The sequence below is a fragment of the Anser anser genome (assembly GCF_964211835.1).
Source record: "Anser anser genome assembly, chromosome: Z".
NCBI lineage: Eukaryota > Metazoa > Chordata > Aves > Anseriformes > Anatidae > Anser > Anser anser.
The window spans coordinates 17,049,164-17,066,449 of NC_139723.1; the positions used below are offsets into that span (position 1 = coordinate 17,049,164).

The 17,286-nt window shown below is 46.9% G+C and overlaps 1 protein-coding gene and 1 long non-coding RNA gene across 4 annotated transcripts; one reads left to right on the forward strand and one right to left on the reverse strand.

Annotated features, from left to right (window-relative positions):
* Window positions 1-288: 288 nt before the first annotated feature.
* LOC310889146 lies at window positions 289-7,356 on the reverse strand. The gene is made up of 3 exons (XR_014576401.1): window positions 5,093-7,356; window positions 2,363-3,156; window positions 289-1,719 (listed from the first exon to the last, which is right to left on the reverse strand). It is a non-coding gene; the product is annotated as an uncharacterized lncRNA (long non-coding RNA).
* Window positions 7,357-8,305: 949 nt separating this feature from the next.
* On the forward strand, window positions 8,306-17,217 carry XPA (XPA, DNA damage recognition and repair factor). 3 transcript variants are annotated; one of them, XM_083816215.1, is made up of 8 exons: window positions 8,308-8,446; window positions 8,786-8,889; window positions 9,899-10,166; window positions 10,675-10,800; window positions 12,873-12,978; window positions 14,603-14,768; window positions 15,473-15,590; window positions 16,983-17,217. In XM_083816215.1, exons 3-8 carry the CDS (start codon window positions 10,001-10,003, stop codon window positions 17,129-17,131), a joined length of 831 nt encoding a protein of 276 aa, XP_083672341.1. In that variant the 5' UTR covers window positions 8,308-8,446; window positions 8,786-8,889; window positions 9,899-10,000; the 3' UTR covers window positions 17,132-17,217. The 3 variants fall into 3 exon arrangements, with proteins under 3 accessions (XP_083672342.1, XP_083672341.1, XP_083672343.1); XM_083816217.1 differs by lacking the exons at window positions 8,308-8,446; window positions 8,786-8,889 and adding an exon at window positions 9,143-9,339; XM_083816216.1 differs by lacking the exons at window positions 9,899-10,166; window positions 12,873-12,978 and having other exon boundaries at window positions 8,306-8,446.
* The last annotated feature ends 69 nt before the right edge of the window (window positions 17,218-17,286 follow it).

Genomic DNA, 17,286 nt, shown 5'->3' on the forward strand with positions numbered 1-17,286 from the left:
AGATTCCACCCATTATGAATTCACCTAAATCTTTATAGTTTTAGATGTCCCACAAGCTATGAGGATGAAAGTGCAAAGGCATTCACAGGACAGTAATAAGAGCACCCTCTAGTGGTTATCCTCATATATATTAATTAAACCTTTCTAAATAAGCAGTTAATATATCTGCTTTCTCAAGCAAACAGCCTACCCAAAAAGTTTATTAAAATATCCATGTGAATATTCTGTATGCTATTCATGCCTTCTCAATTCAACTGATACAACCACAGGGTTTTATATTGTTTATTTGCCAAAAATGCTACAGATCAATAAAAAATATTTTAACGCTTTCTGTAATATAGGGTAAAATAAATCTTTCAAATCTTTCAAGGTCTCAGTTTTTTCAAGGAATTCCTCAGGAGGGACAGAGAAAATGACACAGCAGAACATTTGGTCTCCTTATCAGAGACCTTATTAGAACTTATAACAGAAATTAATGGATGCTTGCATAAAGATGAGAAGAAAGTAATGTGGCTTCTGTAAAAGGGAGTCACGTTTTACAGATCTCTACAGATCTTGCTGGTGTTCTCTGAAGGAATTATGGAACCTGTAGACTTCCTATTTAATCATAACTTTTTAAAGAAGCCTAAGTATAGCTTTTACTATAAGATGATACAGAGGTTAGTATCTGATAATCATCAGACATAAAAAGAGAATTAGAAAATAAGCACTCTGCTGGAATGTATAAGTAACTTACAGGCAGTTTTGGTCAAGTTAGCTTCAGTTAGCTTTCGCTAAGCAAGAGTTACAACAGGAGTTACAGAAACTGCCCAAGGAAGGAGACATGGATTGAGTTTTTCCAAAATCAAAAGATTGGGAAGAATAGTTTAAACGCCAAGTAGCCGGCAAATATGCTTTGTCTGACTTTCACTGCCAAGCACATTCTAGACAAGTGCTCCTGCACACGAGTTTGCAGCATCATATTAATATCACACTTTATTTGACTTTATTGTACTCTGTGATTAAATTGGCAAATAACATTCTTGTTATCTATTGCCACGAAAGTCTACCACTTACCGAGCGGGTCCTCTGGGATCTCCCAGGTAAACATAAGAGTTAACACAACTGATGTCCAGTGTGAGGAAATTTGCAACCAGGATTCTGCCCAAACAAAGACAGTTTTATGTTGTATACATACCTTATATATTTACATATTTTACATATTTACATGTATGTTGTATATCTGTTTTATGTATGCATACATATTTTTGTGAATGTATTTTATGCATGTGTATTTTATGTTTGCTGCAGTGTTCAATTCTGAGCAACCACTTTGGGAATGGTAAGAAGAGGTAAGAAAGCAAGTTTCACGGTACCACATGAATTAATAAAATGAGTGAAAGAAAAAAGAAAAAAAAAGTATTTAAGTTATCAGAGCATCAGGGCAGAAACTGAGGTTGTAACTCCCTGCACTAAGATGCTCCAGAAGATGGCTCCCATTGACAATAGGAGGGACAGACCCAGGAAAAATAAAACAGAGATACAGCATTGCATGCTGTTTAATATACAATCAGAAATAGCAGTGCTCAGAGAATAGATGGAGTGGGTAATGCAGATAATGAGTCCAAGTCCACGGATGTTTGAGGCAATTTGTACAGGCACTTTCAGACTCTGGTTGACACCAAGGAAGAGGCTAATTAATCCATGGGATGTTGCCAGGACTTCGCCATCTCGTAAAAGCTGTAAAAAAAAAAAAAAAAAAAAATGAGTAGGAACTCATAAATACCTCAAATGCAACCTAGAAAAAAAGTGCAAAGTTCAGAACCTCTTGAAAATCTCAAAAACAAAACAAACAGAAACAGGGGAAAAAAAAAAAAAAAAGTGATTTTTTTGTTAACTGGATACAAACTTTGACAGACCAAAATCCAGGCTGATTGAGTGCTACAGAAAGGCTTATCACCAGCCATGTGAGAGAGGCAGAGCACACCCAGGCTCACGAAAAGCATCACATTCCTCCCAGCATGGGTCTGCAGTGGTGGTGAATCGGCTACAATGGTGGGCAGCGGTGTGTGACGGGTCTTCACCAGGGCATAGCCAGATGTGGAGGGAAGTGTGAATGCCTTCGCTCAGAGGCGAATCATTCCATTGCCTCCGCATTCAAAAGACCGCTGAAAACAGGGAGCCTTTGACCCCTGATGTAATTAAAACTCCGGCTGAGGCAAAAAACCAAGGAACTGTAGTCTCCTGCAACAAAAGTGCAGCGTGCTTTCACTAGACCCCAAATCTGGCCAGGAAGAGACAAAATTCCACCCCCGCTCCCCACCCCCACTCCCCACCCCCACTCCAAATTACTCCCCGAGCTCCAGGCAAAAATCGGACATACCACAATCTTCGGGAAAGAGGTTCTGGCAAATTGCAGAGCTTGGTGTACCTCTTCAGCAAAGAAAACCAATTCTGAGAATAAACCGGTCTGAGATATAAATGGAAGGACCTGCTGCTATGCAAGGCTTTGATTTGAACACATCAGCAAGAAATGTTTGAATGAAGGGGAAGTAACACAGGAATGCAGTACATTTCTCAAACATGTAAGAAACGAGCTCAGAGCATCAAGAACTCTTTCAATTTTCCTTCTCTCATGAATGGTTTCAGTTTAACCCGGGGCTTTTAAGGGTGATTGAAGCCCTTGGAATCCACTTTTCTGTTCCAAGAGATAAATCTATTCATGCTGCATGCTAAATTGCTACGGTCAGTGTTATTCTTTCTGGACAAGCAAAACCAAATTTTCCCCTAAGGAAACAAAACAGAGCTAAGAAAAAATCAACTAATTCAAGAAATCCAAGTAGCATGTTGAGACCCTGGTCAGGAGTTATTTTCTGGTCATGCTCAGAGCTTACTTTCAGATTACATTCAAGATTCAAACGTTGTGAATGATGTAGTATCTCCGAAGCACCTCCTGCTAGATAGCCCTGCATTCCTAGGAGTCTTAAGCCATATGTTGGCTCCATATTTCTCTCACAACCAGGTTGTTGTGAGCCCAAAATAAATGTTACATGTTACCTAAAATACACGGGCCAGTTACTAAGATCAACTCCATATTCTCCTTTTCCTCCCGTCCTCCAGCACACTGAAGTGGACACAGTTCCCGGTAGTGTCCATCCTGAAGAGCAGAACAAAGGCCTGGAGGCACATGTGGGAAGAAATCATCACATTAGTTGCTAATAGTAGGAAACCAAATTTTAGGGAATGTTATCTGATCAAACCCGTGGACGACAGCACCAAAATGTTTTGCAGAGATTTGCAAGTGCTGGAAGAGTTGCCTCTTGCTTGAATCCTGGAAACTGGGATGTGATTTTCTTGCTACAGCAGATTTCATCAGCTGTTTCATCATTTTCTCTTCCAGCTACTCTGCAGACAGGAACAACTGAAGCTGACTTGGAAGCAGTCACAAAAGGATTCTCTTTATAGTAATATTTTTAAAAAGAGCGTAATACTTTGAATTATATGCAGCAGAAATCTGAAGTTTCTTTATGAATGCTTACATTGTGAATCTCCTTAAATGCTTCAGGAAGGCCAGAAGTCTACACTTTTCTCCAGAATGCGCAGCATTTCATCATCAATACAGCTAGATCTCATGTCCCTGAGATTAGTATAATTGATGATGTATTGATTTTCTGTCTCAGAAATGCCTGAGCTGCTCTTAATAGAAAGAAAGAAGTAATTAAAGCATTAGGCAAAGTTTCTATGTTGCTATGGAAAAGGTTCTTGAATGCATAAAATAACTGACAAAAAAAAAAAAAAGGAATATTGAGAGGGAAATAAATCTACCAGTTCACACATCTCTTTTACGTGATATGTGAGTGTCCCTACCCATTGCAAGCCCTCTGCATTGGGGGGGGGGGGGGGGGGGGAGGGAGGGAGGGTGACGGGAATTTAAAAAAGAATAATACTATACAACAAATTGAAGAGTTTGAATTCATGACAGTTGAGACAAGTCTTTGGCTTGAAGGCCGCACCCAGAGAGTTGGTGTCAATGGCTCTATGTCCAGGTAGCAGCCGGTGACAAGTGTTGTCCCTCAAAGGTCTGTCCTGGGACCATTACCGGTTAATATCTTTATCAACGACAGTGGGATTGAGTGCACCCTCAGCAAGTTTGCAGATGACGCCAAGCTGAGCGGTGCAGTCAATACAAGAGAAGGAAGGGATGCCACCCTAAGGAACGTGGACAAGCTTGAGGAGTGGGCCCATTTGAACCTAGTGAGGTTCAGCAAGTCCAAGTGCAAGGTGCTGCACCTGGGTCAGGGTAATCCCAGACATGAGCGCAGAGTGGGAGAACTCACTGGGAGCAGCTCTGAGGAGAGACTTGGGTGTTCTGGTGGACAGAAAGCTCGACATGAGCCAGCAGGGTGCGCTTGCAACCCAGAAGGCCAACTACATCCTGGGCTGCATCAACAGAAGAGTGACCCCCAGAGTGAGGGAGATGACTGTCCCCCTCTGCTCCACCCTTGTGAGGGCCCACTTGGAGTGCTGCGTCGAGATCTGGGGTCCAGAAAAACCTCCCAGTACCCTAGTTTCAGAAACATATATATATATCGTTCTACCGTTTTCGCTATTGTTTGTACTGAAGTTATTATCAAATCAACGGCTGCTGTGCTGCAGTTCCAGAACACGTTTGTTGTTTTGCCGTATTTTCCCATTCTTTATACAGATGGAAGATGGGTTTTTCTGGTAAAGTAGTGGAAGAGGATTTCTCTTTCTGGACTGCCAGCCAACAACAGAAGTGTGTAGTCAGCTCTGTGGTGATCTCTGGAACTATAAAAAGCAAGCAACATTTTTTCATCATTCCTTGACACTTTCCTGTTCGTGGATGTGAAACCAGTGTTTTCTGGTTATCTTCTTCGCTATTAAAAGCAAACATATTAAAGTCCTACTCAAGAAAAGTAATAAAACAGAAAAGTCATGAAAAATGCTAGCAAATAAAAGAGATGTAATTTGTAATTTCACATTCCGTCATATTCTGTAACAAGAAAATAATAACAAACTTGCATTAAGGTCTCCTGTCAGGGAAGAATGCCAGTTTTCGCCTTTAAACGTTTGCATTTCAGTTCTTGCCTACCTGTTCTTTTCAGATCTGTTGCTCAAGCATTCAACACTTTACGTGCTTCCTCCATTATCTACCTGCTCAATCAAGATTATATACATCAATTGGGAGATGATAAATGGAGCATGAAGACAGGTCACATTACTATGAAAATCCCCTCCTACAGCTAGTGAACAAATGAGAAAATCTCACAGAGGGATGACAAACTTAATTTACTCTGCATGTCCCATTCTGTCCAACAGGATGACTCACTGCCTATCTCTGAGCTATGGCATGGGTGAATTCAGAAAGAGAACGTACAAATCCAAGCAGGTGCACTCTCTGGTTTTAACAAGCTCCCTTCATTTTTCCTACGTCACACGCTTCTCTTTCACCAAAACGTTAGGAATGCTTTGCCTTCTATTTATTTAAGGTAATGTAAGAAAAAGGTGTAGCAAATTAGAAAGCTGATGGAAATATAATCTCAGAGGGCATGGTATTTTTTGCCTTACATCCCCAAGGAGGCAAGAAGTTCTCTCCCATAAAAACGCTTGAAATCATTGGGCAAAATCCAATCCCTTAGTCATGCTAGGAGGCAGCAGCCAACCATTTAATCAGACTGTGTGTATTGGCTGGTCAGCTGCTGACTACACAACTCAAATGCGGCTAAAATTCATGCTACCACCTGAACCATCAGAGAGGGGAGAGAGCTGAAATGTGATTTTTTCTGCAGCACCACTCCCTTCGAAAGACAAACCCATTGAAAATAAGACGTTGTTAGATCTGTTTCTCAGGGAACAAATAATTTTACTGAAAGAGAACAAAAAAAGTTCTGTTGTAGGTATGTAGCTGAATGCAGATTGCTATTACGACTTTGTGGACACAGAGAAATAAGTATATTGTGAGGCAAAATGTAAATATACAGCACAGCAGCTGCTCTGCAAGTGATTCCCAGCAAAGATGAACGCTGAATCTGGTTTGAAAGATCCCAGTAAACAGGCTTATTTGCTACTACGTGGTCCCAGGTATTTAAATATCAGTTACCACATGATTCTCCATGAATATAAGGAAGAGGCTTGCTGTCTTGGATAATAAATCCGTCAGTCCCATTTCCACCACTGGGCATGGGCAAACACTGAGGGAAGAGGAGAAATGAGGCAAATACATGATACCTCCTCTGCAACACTCCCACAGCCTCCAACTATTTTCAGCTCAGGGGATTTCCGGAGCCTGAGGGGGTGTTCATTCACTATGATAAGCACAGTCCTCTTCCAAATACTTGGCCCATCTGCCCCAGGCGCCAGAGAAACACCTTCTGTACAGTGCATCATTCAGAGAGGCTCTGCAGGAAGAACGACCTCCTCTCATTTGTTTAGAGCCTACCACCACAAATCTGATGGTGTGTACTCCAAAAGTCAATTGCCGTCCATCCTCTCATAATCACCTAGGATGTGGTAGGCCTCGGGCTTGTCCTTTCCAGGTAATTTCTTTTCTGGGTGAAGAGGACAAGCCTACTCGATTGTTTTCTTTCCAGGGAGGCAATGCCAAATAGTTTAGCACCCATATTGTCCTTCCCCATTTCCAGTTTATCCTTCCTTAAAAGCAGGAAATACAACTGGACACGGTGCTCATGGTGCAAGTTAATCATGGATTTGTGGAGTGGCATAAATATAATTATATATTAAAAAATTATACATATATAGATACAATTATGGCTGCAACCAATTCAGATATCACCGTCATTTATGTAAAATTAGGACTAGGCTTCCCCAAACGCATCATGTTACATTCATCAACCCTGAGTTTAATCTTTTCTTGCTGCCTAGCCACCCACAATTCTTTACAGATGACCCTTATTCTTGCTAACTTAAAAAAGCTTTGTATTGTCTGCAGACATTCCTATCTTGCTCCTTACCCTTTTCTCCAAGGGAATGATGAGCTGTCAAGCCGCCGGTTTGCTGCCTCCCCACACTCAGCTACTCACTGATGCTATTTACCATGGGTATGAATTAATGCATGTCTGCACTTGCTGATTAATGATGGCTGCTGTTGGCTACCAGCGGCCAAGCAATACCAAGAATTGCTTGGCATACAGCACCTGAAAAACTCTCTAAAACACAGTTATAATTATGATTAAATCCTGTGCACCCATTAAGCTATGCATGTTTAATATCATGAGTATTAACACATGACTAAAAGAGTGCATACAAGATAGTCTATAAACCCTTGCAAATGCGTAACTATCTGTTCTATTGCCTTTTCCCAGCCAGGAAAATTAGAAGCATTGCATTTGATTCATTCTGGTAGGAAGCAGAGTTGGGGAGAATAGTCTGTTCTGATTGCCTAGCCAGACTGACCCTGAGAAAAAGAAAAAAAAAAACCTAAGAAAAAAAAAATGTAGCATATGCTTCTAAAACAGTTTCCCTTAATCAAGCACTAGCTGCATTGCACGAGTCGTTGTGGCCCATGGCTTACTTTGCTTAAGTGCCTTGCCTCTGAATTTGCTTTTGTTTATATGTTCTATTTTCCTTTTAATCCTAATTCTGAATTGGTTGCATAATATCCTTCTACCCTCAAAGCCCTTTTTTGCACTGCCCCAAACTTCACGTTTCAATGCAGTTTTGATTTGCGACTCACATAGAATTATTTGCTAATCCTCAGGCACAACTCAAAAGTTAACTTCTCCCTAAATTTCTACTCCTATAGAACAAGGGGGAAAAATCAAAGGAATCCAAACACACGTTTGTTTTCCAAGCAAACAGTTCAATTTCCAAGTCACCTAGTAAACACCTGGCTTCAAACTACTTTTATGTCAATTGCTTGTAATGTGTTAGTCAGTATCTTTGTACGTCTGTCTCTAGCAAAGTCCAAAGGAGAGAGCAATGAGGCTGGAGGAGCGTATGCTCGTGCCACACCATTTCTTAGGCTGCTTCCTGCAGGCCGGGACTGTGACTTGTACTTTCATCTGTTAAATACCTCCTGTTCCAGAGCCGCCTGTGTGGCTGTGAGGCGCATCTGGACATGTGCATTGCGGCACTTCTCCAACTTTGTACGGAACCCGAAAGGCAGTCTTGGTGGGAGCGGAGGGTTGATCACGGCTCGGTTATAAATCTTCAAGGGGAAGGTTCCCGGATCTGTGATCTGTGACAAGGAAAGTATTTCAATCGACGGGAGAAACTACCTGCCACTCACGCGAACAACTGAGCCGCTTAAAATGTCTTCGTCTGCGTTTAAATATAAATATATATATTATTTCCCAGAAGCAGGACGTTCTTTTCACAACGTTTGCAGCACACTCTGCTGGCTGATGTCGAAAGTAAAACCAAGCCCACGTGACGGGCTAGAAAGCACCAAGTATTTTTTGACACAGCAGAGGCACAGTCTATGCAGGTAATTATCGTGGAGAGCTAGGGCCGGCACGGAGGGGCGGCGGGGGGGCAGCGGGGAAGGGCTGGCGGGGGGATTTGGGTCGGTTTGGAGGGGCAGAAACCCCTCGGGGGTTGGGGAGGAAGGGCTGCTGCTGTGCTGTAAGGTCATAGCGACTCGGTCCGGAGCCAGGGAGCAAAGATCTGTGCTGATGTCTTCATTTCCGTCTCCTCAAGGACAGGGCAGGCACGGTGCAGCCGCCGGGGCCGCTGGCTGCTGGCTATTAAGCTGGCATTATACGAAAGTGGCTTACGGCCACATTTGCATGACAAAGCCATTTACGGGTATCTCATCAATAACCAGGGCTGCGGGCTCCGTCCATTCTCCTTTTCCTTTCGCTTGTGGGCCACGCACAGCCACGGGAAGCCAGCGGTCGGCTTTTTGCTGAAAAAAAGGAAAAAAATGAGGTACCGATTCCCGTGACCGGTGTAGGTCACCCGGGCTGCAGGCGGCCGCGGTAATAAAGTATCTTTTTTTTTTTTTTTTTGAGGAGAGAAAGTGTGAGGGGGGAGGATATCAGGACAGAAAGCGTGGGTTTTTTTGTTATTTTTTTTTTAGGAAAAGTGTGGTGGGGTGGTGGTTCTAGGAACGTGGTGGGGGAGAAAAATGGAGCGTGGTGGGGGTTTTGGGGGGGAGAAAAATGGCTTTTTTTATGAGACAACGTGGGGGCTTTCGGGTTCCTTTCTTATTTTAAGGAAAGAAAAGGCCCGGTGCGCGTGGGGAGGGGGTGGGCTGAGGCCTGGCGGCGCCGGGGGCCTCCCGCCCCGTCACGGCCGGGCAGGGGCAGCGCCGCCCTCCATCTTGGGAGCGGGGCGAGGCCCGTGTGGTGCTCTGAGGACAAAAGGGTCATTAGCTGGGTACGGCTCTTATTTAATTCTTTATTTATTTTATTTATTTTATTATTTATTTAAAAAAAAAAAAGCCAAAAAAGAAGTATTGCTCAAGCCCGGCCGGGGGGAGGGGGGGAGGGGAGGGGTGGCGTGAGGTGTATGTGGGGGGGGGTTGGTGCAGAAAGCGCTCGAAAAGGCGCGCGCGGGGAAATCGCAGGGTCATGCGCTCCCCTCCCCCACCGCCTGCTTCCCGCCTCGCCTCTCCCCCTCCCCTCCCCTCCCCTCCCCTCCCCTCCCCTCCCCTCCCCTCCCCTCCCCCCCCCCAACGGAGCCCCCCTCGGGCCGGGCCCCCCCCGTCCGGCGCCACGCAGGCCGCAGCCCCCGCCCCGGGAGGCCGCCCCCCCTCCCTTCCCCATCCCCTCCCCTCCTCCTCCCTTTTCCCGTCACCCCCCGCGCGGCGGCGGGACGGAGAGGGGGGGGGAGGGAGAGGGGGCGCCCGCGTGGGCGGGGCCGCGCGCCGCGCGCCTGCGCAAGGAGGGGGGGCCTCGCCCCTCCGGTCCCCTCCCCCGCCTCCCTCTGTGCGCAGGCGCAGTGCGGCGGCGGCTCGGCGAGGGGAAGGGCGAGCCCGCCGCTGACGGAGCGGGGGGAGCTCCGCGCCCAGCGCAGCCCGGCCGATCCCCGCACCGCCATGGCGGGCGAGGCCCCCGCGGGGGCTCGGCAGGCTCGGAGCGTGGCGGCCGGCGAGGAGCGGCCGCCCCTCTCGGCGGCGGTGCTGGCCAAGATGGAGCGGAACCGGCAGCGGGCGCTGGCACTGCGGCAGGCGCGGCTGGCGGCACGGCCCTACCCTGCCGCAGGTCGGACGGAGGAGAGCGGGCGGGCGGGGACCCGGCCTCCGCGGGGCGGGATCGGGGGGCTGAGGGGGCTCCGGGGACCGGGGGGGGGGGGCCGTGAGGTGAGGAAGGGAGAGGGGGGCCGTGAGGTGAGGCGGGGGGGGGCTGTGAGGGGTTGGGGGGGGGCCGTGAGGTGGGGGGGGCGCCAACCGTTGGGCGCGAGGCGGCGGGGGCGGTGGGGGGGGGGCGGGGGAGCAGCGCGCGCGCGGCCGTTAGTGAGGTTGGGGGGGGGGGGGAGCGGCGGCGCGCGCGCCTCTCCCCCCCTCCCCCCTCGGCTTCCACACGTGTGGGGGGGAGGGGGGGCCCTTAGCGCGCGCGCGCGCTCTCGCCGCGGGCCCCCCGCCTCGCGCCGCGGGGGAGGGCGCGCGCCCGCGCTCGCCCCCTGGCGGCGACGGCGGCGGCGGCGGCGCGGGTCCGTCCCCGGTGCGCGGGCGCGTAACGCGGCGCCTCCCTCCCCGTTTGTCTTCCGCAGGCGGCGTGCGGGTGCGGGCCCCCGCCAAGGTCGTGGACACGGGAGGGGGCTTCTTCCTGGAGGAGGAGGAGGAGGAGGAGGAGGAGGAAGAGCACGGCGGCGCCGCCAGGATCGTGCGTCCCCCCGGTAATGGCTGGAGGGAGCGGCGCAGGAAAGAGGTGGCCGGGGCGCCGGGAGGAGGAGGCGGCGCCGCGTGCGTGGAGCTGGCGGGGGCGGGCAGGAAGGCGCGGGGGCGACACTGAGCCGGGTCGGGCTGAGCGAGCAGGGCGGGTTCGGCAGCTTTTTTTTTTCTCCCGTTTTTTTTTTTCCCCTCCATTTCCCACCCTCTTCCCCCCACACCCCTCCCCCCCCCTCCCCTTTTCTTCCCCAACGCGTCTCGCTGGATTAGCGCGATTTCTGGCGCGTCTGCATCCATCGGTATTCGAGCGGCTCGCGAGCGAGACGCGATGAAAAAGGAAGAATTTTAAGCCGCGGAAGTGGGACGCCGCGTGTGCCCTTGGGCTTAGCGGCTTTTTTCCTAACCCCCGGTAAACGGTATTTCCATTAATTCTTTCGGGATTTCGGGTTTGTAAGACCTATATAAGCCTAAATTCGCGCGGTTTCGTCGGTTTGGGGGAATTTCGAGCTTTTTGATAGCCTTTATGCCGCGATCTGGGCGCTGCTGCAGTGTCAGCTTTTATCGTTATAAAACGTTGACGCCAAGTTGCTGATCGTTCGGTGGAGGATTTCGACATATTGCCTCGTGATATTCTCTCTCCAAAAAGCAAATGGAGAAGTAGGAATCCCAAAATAGATCCACTTTCTTCTCTGGGAATGTCTTTGTCTTGCTTTGTTCTGCTCTGAATCAACTGCAGGGCCGTTGGTGCAGTGTATCTCTTTGTTAGAAATCACCACCGGATTTCGTTAAGGGTATAAACGGCTAGCAGCCTTTACTGCTTTTGAGAGGCTTATGCTTTTCTTTTTTCTTTTTTTAAAAAAGTAGATCTGGGATGCCTTTGCACTGGAGTCGTTCTTGCTGTATAATTCGTAACGTCATTGTCCTAATAAAATGCCTTTATGTTCGGGAGTACTGCTTTAAATTACGAAACGTGATGTAAGAGCATGGCTATGCGAAGTACTGAACCGCCCCGCTGTCGCTAGCGAGACTGAATTGGGATAAAATGTCGGCTTTGCTAGATTCAATCTGCTATAAATGCAAACACTATTAAAAATGTATGATGTTGCATGTCAAGAATTAATTTTCTATTTCAGGTATTTTTAATGCTCTTCACTGCTACCGCACTTCGGCTTGCAAAACTGTATAAAAACACTAATTTTCTGCTAGGATTTTGATGTTACTGATTAAACGAGCGTTCCTTCTAGCTGCGGTTACCTGAATCAGTGTTTCTGGGTGTCACATGGAACATTAAGCAGATGGCGATGACGCTGGAGGTGATCTACCCGGCGAGGATGCGGCCAGGAGTGATGGCCGGCACTGGGATGAGCCTGGGCTTGGAGCAGTGCTGAGAGGGCTTGGGGAGAGGATTGTAGTGGAGCTCCATCCCCATTCCACTCCTAGCAGCTCTCTGGCCATCCACCTCCATTTCTGCCAGCTGGAATGCGCAAGAGCCTTGCCAACTGCCCCAGGCCTCCGTTGAGCTCTTTTTGGGAGAGGCAGGTGTGGCCGAGCTAGGAAGAAAACTGGAGCAGAGCTGAGTTGGATTGTAATGCCAGTGCGGCTCCTGTACTGCTTCCTGCTCAAGCCACCATCCCCTGCCGACACCCCCTTCTCTGATTTCTCCCGTTCCTGCCCGCATGTCTCCTGCATATCAGGACGTGCTTTGAGGGCCGGAAGGGAGGAAGCGGTAGGAGGGGACATAAAGCACCTCATGGGGAAATGTGGGGGAATTTTCTTTCTCTTAGCGATTGTTAAGTCGAAACAAATGTGTGCTCTTGAATGTTGAAATCCGATACTAAATACAGTGAACCTTCCAGCAAAAACCAGAAGCATATCGGCAAAGATGGGACTGCATGATAATGGTTCTGAATTTTTACTGTATTTTTCTGGAAAACTTTTAACAGAGGAATGAAATGAGCCTGTAACGAATAGCATAAAACCAAATGTAAATTTTAGTAAAGTTGCTTTGTGATACCAATTCCATATGTTTGTGTTTAACGTGGTGGTAGTTCCTTTAAAAAAAAATCTTTCTTTCCATTAGCACCTGTGCTAGAATTTGACTATCTCATCTGTGGAGACTGTGGCAAAGAATTCATGGATTCCTACCTTATGCAGCACTTTGATTGGGCAACCTGTGATAATTGCAGGTATTACAGATAATCAGGAGAGGGAAGCTTTATTTTATGTAAAGATTGCTAGCTATAATTCAGTTAATTAGCCTTTAATTAAAAGGCTGTCAGCAGAGAGGTTTCTCAGTAACTTTAGACTTACTGAAAAAGTAAGAGGAAGTTGACTGATGTCCTTTGTATTTTCCATTATGAAAGTGAAAAATGGCAGCGTCACCTCATGAGCCTGTGTTCGGATGTAGGACCTCAGCAGACATTCGTGTAATGTTCTAGAAACACAATGTCTGGGAGTGGCTAGTGAGTGTCAGCATGCAGATTCATGCCTGGTGGAGGACACTGTTCAAATGAGTAGCTCGGCTACGTAACGCAGTGTCTGCTTTATAACATGGGGCAGGTATTGGGAGAGAATTTGCTGTCACAGTGAATCAACTCTAGTAACCAGAAGTTAGCGCTTCCGTGAGCAGAGGTGGGCCTGGAGCATGGCAGCCGGGGCGCAGAGCCCCCGCGGGAGGCTCGCAGGGGGTGCAGGAGGGCAGCCTGGGGCGGGAGGCGGCCCCCCGGCTCTCTCTTTGGGCGGGGGGCATGCTCAGAAAGCCGCCGGGATCACCGGGGCAGTGAAACAAAGTGAGGCAGCCGGCCCCCCTGGGCGTCGGAACAAATGGGTGAATGGATGGAGGAGGGAAAAAGATGGCTGCTAGTTCTTTCGGAGAGCTTCCCAGGTAACCACGTGGAGTGGCAGAGTGCCTGCGTAAGCCACAGGCAGCTCATCGTCTTCAGGGACAAAGTGCTGCCTCTTCGGGGATGGAAAAAGGCACGGGAGGAGAGGGCCTGGGGACTTGAAGGCGGTTACCCTTTGGACTAGTAGCTCTCGGAGCCGCATGTTTAAGGAGTCGGTGGTGCAATAGCCTTTACTATGAACTTTGAGATTTGGTAAAGCTGTATTTACAGCAGTACTTCCTTGATGACGGTTGCTAGCACTTCCTGCTTGGCAGACTGTTCCAGATGAAGCAGTTTAAGTTGTCCTTAAGTCAGGATTTTGTAAATTTTTTTCCATTAATTGGTGAATGCCGCTGCGGTTAGACAGTTTTTCATCTGTCTGGTTGAAACTGCAGCATTTTAAGGTCTTCATTTTACTGTTTCTCCATGCTTGCTGAATTGCATTTAGAAACGAGTTCTGTGTGCTAATCTCTTTCTGGGATCTAGCAGCATATGGAGTGTGTATATTCTGTCTCAGGTGATCTGACCTGTCTCACATTACACATTCTTTTTCTCTTGACCATGCGTCAGGCTTGTACTTTTGTCCTCTGAGTTACATCTGGGTTAGGTGAACCGCCTAAAGCTACTCAATAATCTCGTACGTTTCAGTTATTCCTAGTGTAAGAAAAGAAAAAACATAAAAGCCCTTCTAGAGAAACAAAGTAACAGCTTATATTCGCTCAAATTGGAGCGTTTTCTAACTTAACTCCAGTAAACCTGTACTGGAGTTTAGCTAGATTGTTAGAATTCAAAATTAATTGCATACATTAAAAATTGAGAGGATGAAGGCTGCTGGTATTTCAGGAATGCTTGGAGGTGCAGTGGGGACTTAGAAACTGATAAGTAGTTTTCACGTGTAGCTTTTTCATGATTGTTTTACGTCTTCCAGAGATGCCGAAGATAAACATAAGCTTATAACAAGGACAGAAGCAAAAGAAGAGTATCTTCTTAAAGACTGTGACTTAGACAAGAGGGAACCAGTGCTCAGATTTATTGTGAAGAAAAACCCTCACAACCCTCGGTGGGGTGACATGAAACTTTATTTAAAACTGCAGGTATAGAAACTGTTGGAGTATTTCACTCTTTTTACCTTTGTACGACTTTGATGACCAAAATTTATCACTTCAGTTCTGATTGCTGAGTCATTTTGATAAAGCTAGGTATATTAAGTTAGGCTTGTGTAAATTTTCTTGATGGTCGAAGTAGAGAGGTATGGTCCAAATTCATGAAAATGTCCGTGTTTTAGGGCCTTTTAAAGACATTTATGGACCAAGATCTCGGTACCCCTGTTTGCACAAGTACGGGTCATAAAAGCTAATGGCCTTCCAGTGCTGACCTGAAAGGCGTTGGGCAGCTGCTGCTGCCTGTGGCCCTTTGTGGCTCGCGGCCTCGGGTCTGCAGCTCTGCCCTGAGAGCGAGAGCAGCAAGAAGCGATTTTACAAGGCTGTAATTTCCCGTTCCCTCTTTTTCTCAGGAATGCTGCTGCTTTGCTTGAATATGCACACATTCAGAGCTGGGTTTGACTTAAGTAAGTTAATCTAGCTGGTGCTAAAACAAATCTCCTGAGCTATCCGTTGGTGTGGAAGGAATGTTCACATTTGCAGTTCAAAGGCGAAGAGATAGGAGGCAGAGACAGGATTCCTGGTGGTAGGCTTGACTTAGTTTGCATATGTATAGGGGGAAATTGTGCCTGTGAGTTAGAATAGGTTATTTTTATCGTTTCAGGGGAAAAAGAAACACATTTATGTCCATCCTGTAGGTAATCAAGCGTTCTCTTGAAGTCTGGGGTAGTGAAGAATCATTGCAAGAAGCGAAGGAACTCCGCCGTGACAGCAGAGAGAAGATGAAACAGAAGAAGTTTGATAAGAAGGTTAAAGGTAAACGTTTAGGCTTACATAACGCTATACTTAAAGGAAGGTCCAATACTGTGCGAGTTTATTTCTGTATCTGATCAAAGTGGTTAGTTTTCAGTGTGACAAAATGGAGGCTTTTCATGACCTGTGAGTAAGCCTGGAGCAGTCCAGTCTGACCTCATGGCTAGCTAAGTCTTCTGAGCAGAGGGTGGGACTAGAGATCTGAGGTCTCTCACAAACTGAATTACCCTCTTGTCCTGTGGAAATGCTGCAAGTGGCAGAAATGATGTATAAGAGTTCATTATAGTGTTTTTAAAACTCTTTGGTATGAGGCACAACGTGCCTGGGATTGTCTTTGTTACTCTTTCTGACTTGAAGAAAATATGGATTTTTTTTGTCAGTGGATTATAATTCAAAAATCATACAAATCATACATGTGCGGTGGGATAACTGTAAACGAGGGCAGAAAATGCCTTTTCCCACTGTTCACAATGTTCCAGCTCACATTTTTACTGGTTATCATCCTTATTTTTCCTAACAAATTAATATTTAGGAGAGCATTCAGTGGGTAGGTAAAACTACAAAAAAGGCTTTCAGCACAGACACACACGCCAGTCGTTCCAAGAGCCTGCACGTCTGTTTCTTCGCAAGAGCTGAGGCTTGCCGTGGCATCAGCACGGTGCTGCCTGCATGGGGCTCACACTCGGAGCCAAAGGGCTTGAGCTGGCCGCGCTGGCTGTGTCTGGAGGAGGCAGCACACAGGGCTGAGCAAACAGGAGGGATTGCAGCAGACGGTGGCAGAGACGATGGAGTTCAGGGCAAGGACAGGCCTTAACATGACGGCGTTTGCAGCCTAAATGACTTGGCTGGAAATGTTACTACCCTCTGCTGTTTGGTATTCTTGCCACCCACTTGCAGCATCCAGAAAGTAGTATGTCAGGCTCGACCGCGGGGCGCTGACTTCACTGCAGCTGCTGGATAGGCAACTTGCTGCTGGGCGTAGAGCTGAGAGAATGCAGAGTCATTTAGGACGAATACAGTGACCTGAATGAGAAGTACTTTTCCTTAGTCATGTAAAACAACGAGGTACTTCATGCTTTCCTCCTCATTCCAGCCAACCCTTCTCGATAGCTTTGAAGGGCAGCATATATGAGGCAACACATGCTTACTCCAGGTGGAAAACCTGCTGGAAGATTTTGTCATTATAGTTCCTGTCCTTTAAAACCATGTGAACAAGGCGAAGTTGACTGCAAGGCAAATCAAAACTTGTTCTTGCAAACTAGTATTGCAAGAAGAAATTTATGGCAGACAGGCAGAAAGCAGATTGTCAAGGGGAGGCCTCAAAAGGTGGGTGGTTTGAGTTTTATTCACTAACGCTTCACACTCTTAAAAAAAAAACCTTAACTTTCTCATCAGAGCTCCGTCGTGCAGTGAGGAGCAGTTTGTGGAAGAGAGCAGCTAGCATCCATGAACATGAATATGGACCAGAAGAAAACATTGATGAAGACACTTATAAAAAGACATGTACTGTATGTGGCCATGAATTAACTTACGAGAAGATGTAATGTTATTTTTTAAAATTTAATTATCTTTTTAATTGTATTTTGTATTAAAGTCAAATAAATGCTAATTATGAGCAAACTGTGGACAAGTTTAGTGAAGAATGTTTCTTTGCAAGAAACTCTGTACAGAACAGAAAGGGTTGGCTTTCGGGATAGGT

Coding starts and splice junctions, on each gene's coding strand:
- XPA (XM_083816215.1), top strand. CDS start 10,001: ATGGCGGGCGAGGCCCCCGCGGGGGCTCGGCAGGCTCGGAGCGTGGCG. Junction 12,979..14,602: donor GCAACCTGTGATAATTGCAG/GTATTACAGATA, acceptor TACGTCTTCCAG/AGATGCCGAAGATAAACATA. Junction 14,769..15,472: donor AACTTTATTTAAAACTGCAG/GTATAGAAACTG, acceptor TCCATCCTGTAG/GTAATCAAGCGTTCTCTTGA.